The sequence below is a fragment of the Bos indicus genome, chromosome 7 (genome assembly GCF_029378745.1).
Source record: "Bos indicus isolate NIAB-ARS_2022 breed Sahiwal x Tharparkar chromosome 7, NIAB-ARS_B.indTharparkar_mat_pri_1.0, whole genome shotgun sequence".
NCBI classification, from domain to species: Eukaryota; Metazoa; Chordata; class Mammalia; order Artiodactyla; family Bovidae; genus Bos; species Bos indicus.
This window is the reverse complement of record NC_091766.1, coordinates 80385118-80404917: the sequence shown is the minus strand read 5'-3', so window position 1 is coordinate 80404917 and position 19800 is coordinate 80385118. Positions and strand designations below refer to the sequence as shown.

The window sequence follows — 19800 nt, the reverse complement described above, 5'->3', positions numbered from 1 at the left end:
TCCTTCAATGTGGGAGACCTGGGTTCAATCCCTGGGTTGGGAAGATCCCATGGAGAAGGAACTGGATACCCAGTATTCTTGCCTGGAGAATTCCATGGAAAGAGGAGCCTGGCAGGCTACAGTCCATGGGGTCACAGAGTCAGACATGACTGAGTGACTAACACTTGCACTCCTCTTTCCAGTTACAGATCTTCCAAAATAGGTCTTCTAACTGAACATTTATAAATAAAAGCAAGTCCACTGAAATACTTTTCTATAATAAAAGGTAAACACAAAATTAGAGAAATTAGAGGTACAAGGGAACCAGAAATCATCTAATCCAATAGTTTCTAGTAAAAAAGAGATGACTTAGGCCAGTTTGCTCAAAATCACCAAACTGATTGACTATACTTTTACTAAAACTTCAACAACTGTGTAAACCTCACATTACCTAAATATGTAAGCACTGCAGCTGAATGAATGAATCACAGGCAATCTAAATCAGGTATACATGAAGAAATGTGTTCTAAAAGCACTTCATCAAGAAAGCTCATTATGTTAAATAAATTAGGATTTATTATAAATGAACTTTCATTATACCAAATATGCCAAATTAAAATAGAAAAAAATAAATATATAAATTTGCTAAATTAATTTAAGTAACAATATAAGAATACTTAATAAAATAGTTCAATTACTCACAACAAGTAAGTTCATAATAGTGTGTCCTATGTCTCCAAAAAGAGGTTTTCGGCCTCTGATACTTGTTAAAGGAGCAGGATATGCTATATATAAGAATAGAAAACTGGTTACCATCAACAAAAACCAAAAGAAGCCTTGAATTTATTACTGTTAATTCTCATTTTTCAAAATTTATGAATAAATACCACTTATTCGGATCTTTGGGGAGAGTAAGAGGTGACATTAACACATACTGGGTATGTACTAGATGCTACATTGAACTGGGACCTCTATATACAGTTTCCTCTTTAAATCGCATTAACAACCCAATTAGGCAAGTGTATCTACTTACTTTACAAATGGGAAGTAGACAGAGGTTAATAACCCTGTGGTTTCTAAGCTAATAACTAGTAAAAGAGATATGTAACCAGGATTGCTCAATTCCAAAGCACTTAATCTTTTCATCATACATGTTGTTTACAAACATTATAATGTCTGGGAAATCACCATAACTGGCTGGACCTCTATAAAATTCTTATAATTTAAAAAGAAACATTCTGAAAATTTAAAACAAAGTATGAAGAATTCAAGATTTTTAAGGCAATTATAAATAATGTTCAATTGTGTTAATTTATGGATGATATAGTTCTTGGATCAGCATGATAAAAGGAACATGCAGGAAGATAGTGCAAAGAAGTGACGTGGAATCTGTCGGCTAACTACTCTTCTCTTTCTCTAGGACACTATAAACACTGCACACCAACAGAGAAAAGTACCTCGGTGGCAATGCAGCAGGACTTCTGGCAGAAAAGGAAAGTAAGAACAGGAAGATAAGACTATTTCTATGATGGTAAAAATCAGACATGTTAAACTGGGAATTTCAGTCCTCAGCTTAGATTAAATAAACCTCTTTGATACCTATTATATAAATGTACTTTTTTAAGATTCTAAGAAAACACACCTGACATTATCTACTTAAAAAAAATTAAGGGTAACTCACATCTTTGCTATATACAAACATATTTTTTTAGTTTTAAAAAATGACAACTAAGCTATTTGGATGACAAAGAATACAGAAAAAATGTAAGTTAGTGGTAAAACACATTAAAATGGGAAACAATATGATTAAGGTAAAGGCTGACTTTTTTACTTCATTTTATATGAATAGGGAGCATCCATTGCAACTTGATTGAGGTAATTTTACCTAAAAAATTAATCTTCAAAAGGTTATGACTTAGAATGACATTCTGTCAGTTACAAAGGGACTTCATAAATCATCTAATTCAACATTTAATGATATTCCAAATAGTCTCAACATAAAAGTACAGGAAATTCCTATTGGAAAATCACTAATTTCAGACAGTTTTCAGTCTTTAATCTTGGGACTCTCAACTTTTGCAATGAACTTCTCCATAGGTATATTATCTTTACAACAAAATAATCACACACATACACACACATCCCACAATTTCAAATTCTAGTCTAAAGTGGCATGAACACCAGTTACATCAAAATGCTGGTCTATCTAAAATCCAGCAAAACACAAAGAACTCAGAAAACAGAGACTAATTAACTTCTGTGTATAACTGGTAATTTTTCTCATTACCACTAAACAGCTATCATAGCTTTCCACCTCCAACCTGATATTTTGAGAAGTCTTTCAAAATATTACTCTGTAATTTTCCTATTTTCAGTATAAGAAAAACAGATTTAGTATATAGAAGTGATACTGGCAAAAATACTGGCCAAATTTATAGATTATTATGTTCCATAATGATTTAAGATTAGCCAGTATTTTGACCTAACTTTCCTAAAGTAACATTCAAATATTAGTATCAGAGACAAAACATGAGCCTGAATGGATGAAACACGTGGCTCAGAATGCTATCTCTTAAGCTCTTTGGTTCACAGTACAAAGCCTGAGATGAAAGTTAATTTTTCACTTCTTACAACACAATTTAATAGTATCACATATTTAAATCTCAAATAGTAAGGACCACCCCCTCAAATTAGAGTTTAATAAATTTGCCAAATAGATTTAAATGTATGTCTCTTTCATGGAATTTGTCCATTTTGAAATAGTAATGGTCACTTTTATAACTTCTCTAAATTTAATTTTCCTCCAAGAAAATATCCATTCAATTAGAAGCAAATGCCTAAATTTTCCTTATATGTGATATACTTTACATGCAATAAATAAATTATTCTTTTCTGTGAGGGATAAAGAAAGGTGTGAATTCAAAAAAGTTTAACACAGAAATTATTTTAGCTTAGAGATAACCTTAGAAATATACATAAGCCTTGACCATTACTTCACAGTCATTTATGTCTGTCATTATAGTATGTACAAATTGGGGTGGGGCACAATGATTTATCTTCTTAATACATAAGCAACATAACAAAATGAACTCCTTAACAGTAACTACTTTCAAGAAAACTTTTCAAGGTTTTCTGTGTTTTGTTTTGAAGTTCAAAAAAAATTTTAAGGTAAGTTAATAATATAATAATTAGGAACATCTACAAACTCGTAACATATCAAGGTTGTCTAATCTTGTACCAGAGGAGGGCTGTTTTAGAATTTTAAAAGTACATCAAAACAAAAGTAGTCCCATTAATACATTAAAAATTCATTTTAATGATATGTGAAATTCTTATTTACAGTCAGTATATGAACCTATATAATTTATTACTCTAAAACTTACCTTTATATTCTGCACCCAATCTCAACATTAAACGCATAGGAAAAACCTTTGCCCATGGAATCTCTAGCTTCTGGATAAGAATTCCACAAAGAAAAGGATTACTTGGTAATAGGAGATCATCAAGTTTCTGAAAAGTAGGTGTAATAAATAAAAATCCTCCATGATCCTTGCTGCTGAGAAAACTCTCAGTAAAGGTAATACTGTCCAAGTTTTCTATGTATTTTCCTAGAAATAAAATCATTAATAAAAAGACTTTAAATTGTTTTCAAGTGGCATTCTGAGTCTGAATGTCCCAATATAAACTTTCTTAAAGAAAAGCAATATATTTTCCTTACTTTCACTCTTGAAGAAGCATTAAATACCTTGTGTGCACAAAGTTCAGTTATTTCTGAGGACTGGAAATTGTGGACAAAAATTTGTGAATGTTTCTAACCATGGGTGTTTTTAAATTTTTCTCCTTACTTCAAGGTCAAGTGAAAGTCATCATGTTCCCCAAATCTTATACAACCTTTCCATGGTTTTAGTTACCTCTGGTCAACTATGGTCCAAAAATATTAACTGGAAAATTACATAAATCTCTTGCTATCCTGCTCTGCCCCACTGGGATGTGAACCACACCTTGGGTCATCTGTCTAGCATGTTCACACTGTATATGATACAGGCCATCAGTCACTCAGTAGTAGTCTCCGTTATTAGATCAACTGTTACAGTCACTGTGCTTGTGTTCAGGTAAGCCTTTTTTTTTTTTTTTTTAGTTCAGTTGCTCAGTCGTGTCCGACTCTTTTCGACCCCATGGACCACAGCAAGCAAGGCCTCCTTGACCATCATCAGGTAAGCCTTATTTTTCTTAATATTGGCCCCAAGGCACAAGACAAGTGATGTTGGCAATTCAGATGTTCTCTTACTCTGCCTAATTTATAAATTAAGCTTCTTCATAGTTATGTATGAAAAAATAGTATGCGTGTGGTATGTGTGTGGCTTTCCCAGTAGCTCAGCTGGTAAAGAATCCGCCTGCAATGCAGGAGACCCTGGTTCGATTCCTGGGTCGGGAAGCCCTCCTGTGAAGGGATAGGATAGGCTACCCACTCCAGTATTCTTAGATGTCTCTGGTGCCTCAGACAGTAAAAAGTCCGCCTGCAATACAGAAGACCTGAGTTCAATCCCTGGGTTGGGAAGATCCCCTGGAGGAAGGCATCACAACCTACTCTAGTATTCTTGCTTGGACAATCTCCATGGACAGAGGAGCCTGGTAGGCTGCAGTCCATAGGGTCGTAAAGAGTCAGACACAACTGAGCAACTAAGCACAGCACACATATATATATTATATATATATACATATATGCTATTTTTCATATAGTATATATCTACTACAGAAAAATAGTACAATAGGGTTTGGTACCATTTCCAGTTTTAGGCAGCCACTGGGGTCTTGGAACTTATCCCCTGCAGATAAAGGGGGACTACTGTGTAGACACATAAGAAGACCAAGAAAGTAAATATATTTTACCTTTTAAAATAGGAAAAAAAAAAAAAAAAACAATAAAGACAATAGTCATGTAAAATGCTAGATTTAAGGAGACTGAAAATGATAACTAAGCTCTTTTAGGTAATAAGTAATCTCGTCATAAAATAAACCTTTAGTACAGTTAGCACTGCTAAAAGCAAAAATGCCCCTCATTTATCCATCCCCTGGTCTGAACAGTTAAAAATAAAATACTGTACCTTTCAGAGCATCCTTATAAATGGTGATAAACAGTCTGAATATGTCCTTAGGAATAGTATCTTCATTTGGCAAACATAGCAATAGAATAATAATTTCTGCCTGTCCCAAGCCATGCAATCCATTGGTTGAGAAGTACCAGTATTTGTCTGAGGAATCTTAAGTGACAAAAGCATACAACTATAAATGTCAGCTTCTAATCCTTTGCATGAAGCACAACTTTTCAAACTCCTTATTTCCCCAATGTTCTCACAAAACTTAAACTGAATTGTGTAAGATGACTTGTGTAACTATGTAAGATTACTTCAATAGTTTTGGTCTCAAGTCAAATAACAGGGAGGGAACAGAGCCCCACCCATCAATAGAAAATTGGATTAAAGATTTACTGAGCATGGCCCCGCCCTCAGAACAAGATCCAGTTTCCCCCTCAGTCAGTCTCTCCCATCAGGAAGCTGGCATAAGCCTCTTATCCTTCTCCACCAGAGGCAGGCAGAATGAAAACCACAATCACAGAAAATTAACCAATCTGATCACACGGACAAGAGCCTTGTCTAACTCAATGAAACTATGAGCCATGCCCTGTAGTGCTGCCCAAGACGGACGGGTCGTGGTGGAGAGGTCTGACAAAATGTGGTCCACTGGAACTCCCCCAGTCGGTGGGTGCCCAATACGCTACTGGAAATCAGCGGAGACATAACTCCAGAAAGAAAAGAAGAGACGGAGCCAAAGCAAAAGCAATATCCAGTTGTAGATGTGACTGGTGACAGAAGTAAAGTCCTATGCTATAAAGAGCAATATTAAAACCAATACAATATTGTAAAGTAATTAGCCTCTAATTAAAATAAATAAATTAAAAAAAAAAAAAAAAAGAGCAATACTGCAAGGAACCTGGAATGTTAAGTCCATGAATCAAGGCAAATTGGAAGTGGTCAAACAGGAGATGGCAAGAGCGAACACTGACATTTTAGTAATCAGTGAACTGAAATGGACTGGAATGGGTGAATTTAACTCAGATGACAATTACATCTACTACTCTGGGCAAGAATCCCTTAGAAGAAATGGAGTAGCCATCATGGTCAACAAAAGAATCCAAAATGCAGTACTTGGATGCAATCTCAGAAACGACAGAATGATCTCTGTTTGTTTTCAAGGCAAACCATTCAATATCCCAGTAATCCAAGTCTATGACTGGAGCAGTAATGCTAACAAAGCTGAAGTTGTACAGTTCTATGAAAACCTACAAGACCTTCTAGAACTAACACCCATAAAAAATGTCCTTTTCATTAGAGGGGACTGGAATGCAAAAGTAGGAAGTCAAGAAATACCTGGAGTACCAGGCAAATTTGGCCTTGGAGGACAGAATGAAGGGCTAATAGAGTTTTGCCAAGAGAATGCACTGGTCATGGCAAACACCCTCTTCCAACAACACAAAAGACGACTTTACACATGGATATCACCAGATGGTCAACTCCAAAATCAGATCGATTATATTCTTTGTAACCAAAGATGGAGAAGCTCTATACAGTCAGCAAAAACAAGACCGGGAGCTGACTGTGGCTCAGATCATGAACTCCTTATTGCCAAATTGAAGAAAGTAGGGAAAACCACTAGACCATTCAGGTATGACCTAAATCAAATCCCTTATGATTATACAGTGGAAGTGACAAAGAGATTCAAGGGATTAGATCTGACAGACAGAGTGCCTGAAGAACTATGGACGGAGGTTTGTGACATTGTACAGGAGGCAGTGATAAAGACCATCCCCAAGAAAAAGAAATGCAAAAAGGCAAAATGGTTGTCTGAAGAGGCCTTACAAATACCTGAGAAAAGAAGAGAAGCAAAAGGCAAAGGAGAAAAGGAAGATATACTCATCTGAATGCAGAATTCCAAAGAACAGCAAGGAGAGATGAGAAAGCCTTCCTCAGTGATCAATGCTAAGAAATACAGGAAAACAATAGAATGGGAAAGACTAGAGATCTCTTCTAGAAAATTAGAAATACCAAGGGAACATTTCATGGCAAGATGGGTTCAATAAAGGACAGAAATAGTATGGACCTAACAGAAGCAGAAGATATTAAGAGGTGGCAAGAATACACAGAAGAACTATACAAAAAAGATCTTCACGACCCAGATAATCATGATGGTGTGATCACTCACCTAGAGCCAGATATCCTGGAATGCGAAGTCAAGTGGGCCTGAGGAAGCATCACTACAAACAAAGCTAGTGGACGTGATGGAATTCCAGTTGAGATATTTCACACCCTAAAAGATGATGCTGTCAAAGTGCTGCATTCAATATGCCAGCAAATTTGGAAAACTCAGCAGTGGCCACAGGACTGGAAAAAGTCAGTTTTCATTCTAACCCCAAAGAAATCCAACGCCGAAGAATGCTTAAACTACCACACAACTGCACTCATTTCACACACTAGCAAAGTAATGCTCAAAATACTCCAAGCCAGGCTTCAACAATACATGAACTGCGAACCTCCAGATGTTCAAGGTGCTTTTAGAAAAGGCAGAGGAACCAGAGATCAAATGGTCAACATCCGCTGGATCATCAAAAAAGCAGGAGAGTTCCAAAAAAACATCTATTTCTGCTTTATTGACTATGCCAAAGCCTTTGACTGTGTGGATCACAACAAACTGTGGAAAATTCTGAAAGAGATGGGAATACCAGACCACCCAACCTGCCTCCTGGGAAATCTGTATGCAGGTCAAGAAGCAACAGTTAGAACTGGACATGGAACAACAGACTGGTTCCAAATAGGGAAAGGAGTACATCAAGGCTGTATATTGTCACCATGCTTATTTAACTTATATGCAGAGTACATCATGCAAAATGCTGGGCTGGATGAAGCACAAGCTGGAAGCAAGATTGCCGGGAGAAATATCAATAACCTCAGATATGCAGATGACACCACCCTTATGGCAGAAAGTGAAGAGGAACTAAAGAGCCTCTTGATGAAAGTGAAAGAGGAGAGTGAAAAAGTTGGCTTAAAGCTCAACATTGAGAAAACTAAGATCATGGCATCTCATCCCATCACTTCATGGCAAACAGATGGGAAAACAATAGAAACAGTGACAGACTTTATTTTGGGGAGCTCCAAAATCACTGCAGACGGTAACTGCAGCCATTAAATTAAAAGATGCTTGCTCCTTGGAAGAAAAGTTATGACCAACCTAGACAGTATACTAAAAAGCAGAGACATTACTTTGCCGACAAATGTCCGTCTAGTCAAAGCTATGGTTTTTCCAGTAGTCATGTATGGATGCAAGAGCTGGAATATAAAGAAAGTTGAGCACCGAAGAATTGATGCTTTTGAACTGTGGTGTTGGAGAAGACTCTTGAAAGTCCCTCAGACAGCAAGGAGATCCAACCAGTCCATCCTAAAGGAAATCAGTCCTGAATATTCATTGGAAGAACTGATGCTGAAGTTGAAATTCCAATACTTTGGCCACCTAATGCGAAGAATTGATTCTTTTGAAAAGACCCTGATGCTGGGAAAGACTAATGGTGGGAGGAGAAGGGGATGACAGAGGATGAGATGGTTGGATGGCGTCACAGACTCAATGGACATGAGTTTGAGTAGGCTCCGGGAGTTGGTGATGGACAGGGAAGCCTGGCATGCTGCAGTCCAAGGGGTCTCAAAGAGTCAGACACGACTGAGCAACTGAACTGAGTAAAAATCTTTAAACTATTACTTCAAAAATCACTGCATGTGAAACTGCAAAATTTATTCATATAATATTTGACTAAAAAAATCAATATCCAATACTGCTTATTTTTTTACAGTTGTCAATCAAAATTTAACCTGACAGTGAAATTAATTATTCAGACATCCTGCTTACCAATTAGGCAAAGAAAAATAAATCGTTACTTACAAAATGCTAACTTGACATTCACAAGTAGATTAGCATTTAAGACAAATGTAACAGGACAAGAACCTTCGCCTTCAAGAAGCAAAATGATCTGTTCATGAGATGGGTGTTCTTCTACTACAGGCACTAAAACATGAAAACAACATATTAATTAGAATAAAGATGTCTCCTGTTAAATATGCCTATCACAAAAAAGCCACATTTATAAATCCACCAATGACTTGATCCCAGTTAAAAAGCAAAAACACATCTCATGAAATCAATCAACAACCAGACAACTGTTATATACTACTAATTTTTACTTTTCAATTTATGTGAATATATTAATATTAGAATACATATAAATTCTGATCAATTATATCATATGTATATATAGTCTATGCACAAACATGTTGATTGAATTTCAGCAGCTTTAAGCTTTTAAGACAGTTTTCTAAAGTGGATTCCAATCTGCCAGCCACTCCAATTACAAATTCTAAAATTTGCAACTATAAAAGTAGTCTAGACCCAAATTGTATATACTGCTTGCTGTGATATGCCTTAGGTCAGTGATAAGTGGCTAAGAAAGAACTTGACAATCAACAGGAAAATATACCAATGGCATGCAAAGAACAGGGCTTACAGTATTTTTTTGCCACCATCACTAGGATCATGAAATAGCTCCTACTTACAGAACAGAGATCCTAGGCTTCATGCTCCTATACTATCAGGCACAGAACGTAATCATTTCACGTGGGATGCAGCATAAGGCCTGGAGTTACATGGATGTATTCTTAGGGAACTATTCCAAGGTGGCAGATAGCCACAGAATCTCCAGCTTAGAAAGGTCCTTGGAGACCACCTAAATTATCTTCTTTTACAAAGGAAGCTGAGGCCCAAAAGATTAAATTATACTTCAAGTCATAGGTATATCATGTAGCAGATGAGGAACTAAAATTTCTATTTCTGTCATCCAATCCAATATTCTTTTCTTTAGGTACTATGCATCTTTAAAAAAAAATGATATGGAGTCAAAACTAATAAAAGACTTAAAGCCTATGAATTTCTCTGTTGTACCGGACTTTAAATTAGGGACCCAGATACATGAATCACATTCAAATCAACTCAAGAGGTCAGATATTTTTAGAATTGTTTGTATACAGTAAGACTTTTTGCAAACTAGTGTTCCATGCCATCATACATATTTCAACCACAGTAAGTTTAAAAAAAATACATTTCATATATCAGAGACCAAATTCATCAATATATTCTTCTTTAAAAAAAAAAAACAACAAAACTCCTTTTTAAATTTAAATAACTGCTATCCTACCTGATCCCTTTTCTCCAGATGTAACCAGAAGAGGGGGCAAGCTGTCCTCATCATCAGGTAGAAGACTCATCTTATTGCAAACATTATCAATACTACACAACAACCTATAGTCTGAAGTACTAGCAACAGGTAAACTGCTGTTAACCAAGACATCAGTAGGACCTGATGGTTCCTCAGTTTCTGCAAAAACATCATCATCTAGTGTAAAAGAAGCAGATGTAGGCAACCCCTCAGTTCCTGTGTTTGTAGGCAATTTTTCCACAGGTGGAACCTGAGAAGTAGGACTTTGAATTATCTCATTTCTTGTATCTTCTGTCTCACTGTTTGGTTTTTCCACTGGAGTAGAATGGGCATGATCCACTGTGTTTACCATCTGTGAAATATGGAGGAAAAAGCCCAAATCAGTTCAGGGTCTCTGCTCAAATGTGAAATATTGATTGTAGACAGTCAAAGATATCTTTTGAAAAAGAATAAATAAAATCAAAATGGGCTCAGAAATTCTTTAGAAGCCAAATTTCCCAAAAAAACAGTACCATCTTGCTTCTAAATTCAAGAACACAGGTTTAGCTTTACTATATGCTCAGGTAAGTATGACTTTAATTTTATAGACTGGAAAAAGGAGGCAAGGACAACTTCAGGATCCTATTCCATACCACAAAGTGAGCATGTTTATTAGTTCAACCCAAGGCACTCCTCCTCCTAATAGACAAAAAAGCCTGGCTGGGAGGTGGCAAGGGAGAGGAAAAGGGGAGAAGGCAGAGAGGGAGAGTGGTTAGGAAGCAAAATGGTAGATATACTCCACAACAGTAGCCGTCTGGAATAAACTATACATCAAATCTGCTTCAATTAAGCCCCCCTCCCCCTTTTTTTTAAGACTGGCCAAACCTGAGTCAATAGAGAACTGTTTATGAACTCAAGTAATACTAGCCTCTGTAAAAATTCCATTTTGTTAAAATACTGATTGAGGGTAGGTGCTAGCTAAGGAACATACTTTTGGTAATTACGGCTCCTTGTAAAACCTAGCTCATGAACTCTTACTGACAAACAACATAAGTTTATATAGTATGGAAACTTGAAGAGAGGATACATGTGCATCTTGTCTAATGTATGTACCCTGGATAAACCAGGTAACTGGCTCAGAGGAGATGCTCAATAAATCTGTTTAATGAATAAATAAGATTTCTACTTCATATGTCCATACTTACTTTTTAAAGTATATTACTATTTTACAATTAAGAGTTCTTAGTGGGTTTGGATTCTGTCTTCTATTTAACACCTAGTACATCTGTATAAATATAAACATATATACTACCATCAGATACTTCACTGAATGTTTGAAAATCATTAAACAAATTAGTCTAAATTGCCTTACTAAATCTCAGTTCTATTTCCCCATACTAGGGGTTCTCAAAATGTGGTCCAGGGATCTCAACACCCTTTCAGGAAGTCAGTGAGGTCCCAGGATTTTCTTCATTTAACTAAAACAACATATCACAACAGACTGAATTTAGAAGTAGATGTAAGAATCTATCTTCTATTAAGCCAGATGTTAAAGAAATTCACACAAAATATAAAACAATGTTATTCCTCTCACTAAACTTTTATTTTGAAAACTTTTCATAAAAATATTATTTCTATTAATGAGTTTATTTTTAATTTAAAATTTTTGTCAGTTTTAATTCAGTAATTATCAATAAACATAACCCACATAACCTGCAGTTCTTTTGAGTTCTCAATAATTTTTAGGAGCATAAAGGGGTCCTGAGATAAAAAAAAAAATTTAAGAATCACTGCCTTAAACTGACATTAAAAAATAAAATCTAAAATATATTCACTACATCATATGTTTCTCATTTAATGAAGCTCAAAGCCTTTTTTAAAAAGTACTCTAGTAATCAGGGGCTTCCCTGGTGCCTCAGTGGTAAAATATCCGTCTACCAACGCAGGAGGTGCAGGTTCAACCCCAGGGTCAGGCACATCCCCTGGAGAAGGAAATGGCAACCCACTCCAGTATTCTTGCTTGGGAAATCCCATGGACTGAGGAATCTGGCAGGCCATAGTCTGCGGGGTCGCCAAAGAGTCAGATATGACTTAGCAACTAAACGACTCTAAGAATCATGCAAGGAATTACCTATAAAATAAAATTTTACTAAATTAACAAGTCATTCTTTAGATTCCTTACCAACGGCATATCAGGTAAGAGAGGACTAAAGTCTTCAGAACATCTTTTACTTCCAGATGATAATTTTGTTGTATCTGCAACTTCACCATTGGGCAATATACCATCTGCAAACCATACTCTCTTTTGTTCTTTGGAGCATAATCCTAGAATCAGTTTAAAAAAGTAAAGCATTTTAATTTGATATTGCAATGATTTAATATTAAATAGGTCAGGAAAAGTTTTCAAAAGCTTTTTCTAACTATTGGCAAGCCCTGCATTTCAGGGTTTCAAGGCCTACAGAAATGGCTTTTTGTGATTCATCTACCCAGAATAGTTTTTTTCCTAATTCCCACAAAGGCAGGGCTGGCCCTAGGAATCCCGAAGTCAGAAAGAGTATTCAGGAGACGTTATACCTTAAGGACATCAGATGCAGATTTAAAGCCTATATCATTAAGGCTAACTTTGTGAGTATGGAGACCAAATGAAATTTAGGGACCAAGACACAGGGAGGGAAAATGGAATAGATCAGAGCATGGTAGATAAGCAAAGGGAAAAAAGTATTAAGAACAGAAGAAAGAAGCATAAAAAATCTAAAAAAAGAAATGGGATCACTTGTGCATCAGAGGTCAATTTCTACTTCTAACAGAAGCACATGTTTTGTTCTTATAATGTTGGATATTTACATTTTTTAATACAATTAATTTACATTTCTTAATAGTAATTAATATTTTTCTCTCAGATTTGGAGGAAATAACTAGATGTCAGCATAAATATCTGTTTTCTTTTGTTAAAAAGCATCTATGGAGGAAGGTTATGAAAATTCCTACCAGATTTTAGCACATATAAACATCAAAAGGACCAACTTTCCATATCATAATACAAATAACACCGAAAAAACTGGACTCATATATAATTTCTGCAACATGGGTGGATATATTTTAAAAGGTATCTTTCTTATATTTGCAATGCTTCATAATTTAATAATTTTAAAGTCAATATAAGAAAATATATAAATATTTTAAAAAGTGGACTCATCATCTTTAGAGTTATAATAACCATACATGCTGAACCTCATTATTTAAGTTACAGTGATAAATAGAAAATAGCTATTAAGTGAGAGAGAAGTGAAACTCAAAATAGTTGACAGAAGTACTTGAATATGTCTGACAATCAGTTATCTTCTAGCATGTTACAGACTAATAGTTTATGTTAAAAAAAATATACACAGTACTGAATAGCACAGGGAACTACACTCAGTATTTTATAATAACCTATAAGGGAAAGAATCTGCAACAGAATATATATACATATGTAACCGAATCACTGCACCATACACCTGAAACTAACACAACACTGTATATCAGCTATACTTTAATTTGAAAATTAAATGAAGGTCTATACAGGTTTTACTCAAGATCCTACAACCTACTACAATAGGTTGTAAAAAAGAACAGAGTGCCCAAAGGTTTTTACATCTTTAAAAGTTTTTTAGAAGATATAAGAAACATTTTTTATTGTAGTGAAATACACATTTAAAAATAGATTTTTAAGGAAAGGGAGACATGCCAATTATTTACCTATTGTCTTTCAAATCCAAGCCCACCCTTCTATATGGTGTTCTGTGATACTCTTTGGACATCTGAAAGGTGCAATTCCCAGCCCCCCGTGCTAGTTGGTTCTGGTCACAGGTACTAATGACAGGCACTGGTTGAAGACTGAAAGGTGGGAAGAGAAGGAATTCTTTCTGTTTCTAGTTTCTGCCAGGATCTCTGCAGCAGCACCACCACCAGATATACCTAACATGTCCCGTGAATTTCAGTACTCCTTACATCAATCAATTAATCAAGCTGGGAACACTCCTTCAGTTATCTTAACACCAATCCTATGAGGCTCCTCAGTGGCCCCAGCATTTGCCACTTGGTGTTCCTCTAGAAGCAACAGCACCAGCCTCATGATGTGGTACCCTAATCCATGAGCACCACATCTGAGAACCAAGCATCTCCTGGTATTCCTGTACTAAGTTCTAGTAACACTGACTCTCCCCTTTCATTCTCCCAACCCTAGGGACAGCAGCTGCTTTCTGCACTTACTAATCTCTGAGTCACTTGTTCAGTCACTCAGTTGTGTCTGACGTTTTGAGACCCCATGGACTGCAGCACACCAGGCCTCCCTGTCCCTCACTATCTCCATGAGTTTGCCCAAACTCATGTCCATTGAGTCTGTGATGCCATCCAACCATCTCATCCTCTGTCGTCCCTTTCTCCTCCCGCCTTCAATCCCTCCCAGTATCAGGGTCTTTTCCAATGAGTTGGCTCTTCACATCAGGTGGCCAAAGTATTGGAGTTTCAGCTTCAGCATCAGTCCTTCCAATGAATATTCAGGACTGATTTCCTTTAGGATTGACCGGTTTGATCTGCTTGCAGTCCAAGGGACTCTCAAGAGTCTTCTCCAACACCACAGTTCCAAAGCATCAGTTCTTCGGTGCTCAGCTTTCTTTATGGTCCAACTCTCACATCCATACATGACTATTGGAAAAACCACAGCTTTGACCAGACGGATCTCTGTTGGCAAAGTAATGTCTCTGCTTTTTAATACGTTGTCTAGGTTTGTCACAGCTTTTTTTCCACCCTTGAGCGTCACTTGAGCATGCCCTTTTTGTTCTTCTACCCTTCTAACATACATACCCTTCTAACCAGTCCCCTGTATTAAGTTCCTTCTGGCAGCTAGTCTAAGGTTCTCTGTTCTCACTAGATTCCTGAATACTAGAAAACTTCTATTTTAATAATTTATCTTTAATATTAGACAGAATTTTCTTCTAGTTACCTTCAACACTTGGTTGTTTAAGTGCTGAGATTGGTAAAGTTGTAGGTGAAGGTATACTTGATGTTTGAGTCTCCTGAAGAGGCTGGACGGTGGCACACTCATCAGAATGATTAGATTTAAGATTAGAACCAGTTGGACTCATCATCCTTTCAAATGCCTGAGCTATAAAGGGAAAAAAATTCATCTCAGATGTTTTTAAACTTCAAAGTAAGTTATGATAAATATTCTATTTTTCAAGTTGTAAGGAGAAAGAAATCAAATGGCTAAACGAGAAGTGGCACGTGGGAAAGATAACATTCTTACTTCCTTATTTTAGTTGGCAGCATTCTACTTCAGTATAAGCTACCAATTAGTTAATTCAATATAATTTTGGCTTATGTTTGGTATCTACTAAAGAAAATCATTGTTATTTAATATGACCATCTGTTTTTGCCATTGTACCCTTAGAGTCTATTTCCAGTATAGTTCCTAGTGATTCTTTTAAGACATAAATCCTTATCGTATCATTCTTCTGCTTAAAATCCTTAGTGGCTTCCCTACTAAAATGAAATTTTAAGTTGTTACAGTGGCCCACAAGACCCCGTCTTAGTCTGCTGCTGCTAAGTCGCTTCAGTCATGTTCGACTCTGTGCAACCCACAGACGACCCATAGACAGCAGCCCACCAGACTTCCCCGCCCCTGGGATTCTCCAGGCAAGAAAGAACACTGGAGTGGGCTGCCATTTCCTTCTCCTAAGAAGGAAAATGTCTTTGTCTACATTTCTATAAATCCCGCCTCTGCTTTCCTAGTCAGCTGATATCATTTCTCACTAAAATCCTACTTACTCATCATGATACAGCCACTGAGGCCTCCTTGTTCTTCAACAGTGAAGCAAGCACTCTTCTAGGTTAGGGTCTTTGCTGTTACTGTTCTCTCTGCCTGGCATGTTCTTCCATATAGCTTTATTCTCTTATCTCCTTCAAGTCTCTGCTTAACATACCATAGTATCATAAGCCCTTATTCTTACCACCTTTTAAAATAACCACCTCTTGCCCCCAAATCTGTTACCATCTATCCCTCTTACACTTTTATTTTTATTTAGAATACTATCACCATCTGATATTCTCTTTGCTATCCTATCCATCACTCCCCACATTCATAAGCTCTATGAGATCAAAACGTCCCATGTTTTGTTTTCAGCTGGACCTCTAAAGCACTGAACAGTGCCTGAGCACTGCTGAATGATGTTTCACCCACACAACATGGAACAGCACTCGCAGCTCTCCCGTAAGCATTTCTCCAAACTGATCTGCTACAAATGCTGCCACTGCTACAGTAACCGTCTTCAAGCGCCACTAAATTAGCACCCTCATGCAATGACTTCCTCTAACTGAACAAAATCCAAACGCAATACCCAGAGTTTCAAAGTAATTTCCAACCTGCCCTAAGTTTATGTAATGGCACTCACATGCATGCTTCTTTAAAACTTACACAGTTTTAGCACAACTTCCTCATTATCCAGTCTATAACGAAACTATCTTTTCTTTTTCCTGGAATTTGTTCTAAAAGAGTCCTCGAGCCATTTTTCTATTAGTAACATTATTTTAAATGATCATGTCTGCTATTTTCAACCCTAACATTGGTGTTAAAGTAACTTATTTATGTTTTCTTGTGGTGTATAAATTAATGATAAACAGAGCTACAAATGAAATTACATGTTATATCAAAACAGAATAAATAAAACAGATATCTAAATAAATCCATTCGAAATATTTTCTTTAATAAACTAATGCTTGATCTCAGTTTCCTAGTTGGTTTCTTTAATGACCGTATCTTCTCTCCTGGATCCTCAGAGTCAGAGTATGTTCTAATGTTCACCTAAAAATCTGACTTGTCAACTCGAAGAATGTTTCAAATCTTCATGGCTGCTTTATTTTTAACCGAGGAGAGATAATTATGTTGGAGCTTGCTCTAAGATTTCTTAATTCTAGCGATTGCTTGGCTAACAGTACCAGCAGTAGTCTTAAAGGCTACTGAAATGGCATAAGCAAAAGATTTAAGTACTTAAATTCTTCATAAAGACTGGTGGTATTGTGGAAATATTAAAAGATTTACACTCTATTATCTTCCAGAGCAGAGGTCAACAGCAGGGAGTAAAGCAGCTTACCTCAGGCTAACAGACTCACATCAGAGCTTTTTGAAGAATTGCTGAAAAAATTTATCTTCATTCAAAAGAGAAAAACAAATTATTATCAGGTATTTATTCTCCTGGCTAACAGGAAGCAGTACCTGAGCTAGTGCACAGGTCTGGTCTTAAAAGTCCCAAGTAATATTTGCTGGGAATTAAACTGTCAACAAATCTTTAAAAATGCCAAGAAGTACTTACTCAAAAGAACAAACGTGTATTTGAAGAAAAAAACAAACATACATATATATAGACACATACACAACTGTGAGAACTAAAGTAAGACCACCAAGATTTTTGCTGATAATAATAGTAAACTAGCTAAACATACAAACAAAATTATAAAACTGAGAAAGGAGAGAAATATGTAAAAGGCGAAACTGTATAAATAGTGTAACAGTCCTATGAATTTATATAAAAATTATAAATATTACTACCTTATCTTTCATTCCCACGGTAGGTTGTAATTTTCCATAAGGTGGGAACTATTATCTTGCCTTATGCTATTAATATATAAGACTGGGTAATATTTACTGGTAGGTATTCTATAAATGTTCAGATTAAGATGATGAGGACGACAATGATGGTGACAAAAACAAACAGGCGGATGAAATGCAGCATTTAGGGACCTGGTACCTGTTAAAAGTTAATGAACTGCCATCCCAGAAACTGAATGCTTCCTTTCCAGACTGGTGGTAATAATTGTGAGAGTGGAACAAAAAGAAGAGAAACCAAGCCTTGGGATGTCCCACCTAAGCCAGATAAGTCAACACTAGGTCCTCGCCTTAAGAAAATAAAGAAGTTTATCTTGGTCCCAATCTAGTTGTTTTTAAGATACATTCAATTACTGGAAGAAGAAATGGCAGGTTCATACTCACCTTTACTAATAGTCTCATAGCAGACTACACATACTCTTGCCTCCTTCTCTAGATACTGCAATTTACACTTCCTATTACAACAGACACCGCAAAATACCTGGAGAGAATAAAATATCAAATTTGATTTTGTTTCAAGCATGGTTATACCTACTGGAGGCAAACACCATTTTTCTGATTACATGACAATCTTTCTAATCATCATAATCATAGGTAATTATTAAAATGATTCTTTTTATTTTTATTGTTTTACTTAAATGAGGTTTCTACAATTTAAAATTATGTTATTGACGAGAATTCCTTTAAATCAATTACGCTAATTAGAAGAGAAAAAAACTTTCTTAATAAGTTCACAATTTTAAAACCTTTCTGTCATCCTTTACAACCCCACTTTTTTTTTTTTAAACTTTTTGGCTGTGCTGCATTGCATGTGAGATCTTCGAATCCCAATCAGGGATCAAACCCAAACTCCATGCAGTGGAAGTACAGTCTTAACCACTGGACTGTCAGGGAAGTCTCCTTCCTTTACAACTTTTAAAAGTAGAATGTTATTCAAAAGAGAAACAGACTCAGATTTATAGAGAACAAACTAGTGGCTACCACTGGGGAAAGTGGGGAAGGGCAAGACAGGGGTAGAGGATTAAAAGGCATAAACTAACAAGTGTAAAATAAACTACTAGGATATGTCGTACAGCACAGGGAATATAGCCAGTATTTTATAATAACTACAAATGGAGTATTATCTTTAAAAATTGGGAATCACTATGTTGTATACTTGAAACTTTCATAATATTGTAAAACTATACTCAATTAAAAACAAACAAACAACACAGACAGAGGGCTTCCCTGGTGGAGAAGGAAATGGCAGCCCACTCCAGTGTTCTCGCCTGGAGAATCCTAGGCACAGAGGAGCCTGGTGGGCTGCTGTCTATGGGGTCGCACAGGGTCGGATGCAACTGAAGCGACTTAGCAGCAGCTGGTTTACATTTGGAGAAGGGAATGGCAGTCCACTCCAGTATTCTTGCCTGGAGAATTCCACAGACAGAAAAGCCTGGGGGGCTACAGTCCATGGAGTCGCAAACAGTCGGACAGGACTGAGCGACTAACACACACACACACACAGACACACACACACACACACACAGACACACACACACACACACACACAGACACACACACACACACAGACACACACACACACAGACACACACACACACAGACACACACACACACAGACACACACACACACAGACACACAGACACACACACACACACACACACACACACACACACACACACACACACACACACACACACACACACACACACTGGTGGCTCAGTGGTCAAGAACCTGTTGGCCAATGCAGGAGACACAGGCATCCCTGATCCAGGAGGGTCCCACACGCTGCAGAGCAACTAAGCCCGTGTGCCACAACTCTTAAGCCTGTGCTCTAGAGCCTGGGAATCGAAACTACTGAGCCCATGGGCTCAGTCGAAACTACTGAAG

The 19800-nt window shown here is 36.7% G+C and overlaps 1 protein-coding gene and 1 long non-coding RNA gene across 7 annotated transcripts in view; one reads left to right on the top strand and one right to left on the bottom strand.

Annotated features, from left to right (window-relative positions):
• The window catches only part of LOC139184223 (uncharacterized), a 41377-nt gene extending 24450 nt beyond the window's left edge, over positions 1-16927 (top strand). The window contains exons 2-4 of the long non-coding RNA XR_011567789.1: positions 1400-1476; positions 4118-4193; positions 16434-16927. This is a non-coding gene — a long non-coding RNA (uncharacterized lncRNA). The remainder of the gene's footprint in view (positions 1-1399; positions 1477-4117; positions 4194-16433) is intronic.
• The window catches only part of ZFYVE16 (zinc finger FYVE-type containing 16), a 51658-nt gene that overhangs the window by 12030 nt on the left and 19828 nt on the right, over positions 1-19800 (bottom strand). For 5 of the 6 annotated variants that reach the window (XM_070793972.1, XM_019965371.2, XM_019965370.2 and 2 more), the window contains 8 exons: positions 18297-18393; positions 15255-15416; positions 12453-12595; positions 10271-10643; positions 8965-9087; positions 5085-5240; positions 3363-3587; positions 682-764 (listed from right to left, as the gene is read on the bottom strand). In XM_070793972.1, coding sequence (XP_070650073.1) covers positions 682-764; positions 3363-3587; positions 5085-5240; positions 8965-9087; positions 10271-10643; positions 12453-12595; positions 15255-15416; positions 18297-18393 — 1362 coding nt within the window. The remainder of the gene's footprint in view (positions 1-681; positions 765-3362; positions 3588-5084; positions 5241-8964; positions 9088-10270; positions 10644-12452; positions 12596-15254; positions 15417-18296; positions 18394-19800) is intronic. The other variant, XM_019965372.2, reaches the window with a different exon arrangement.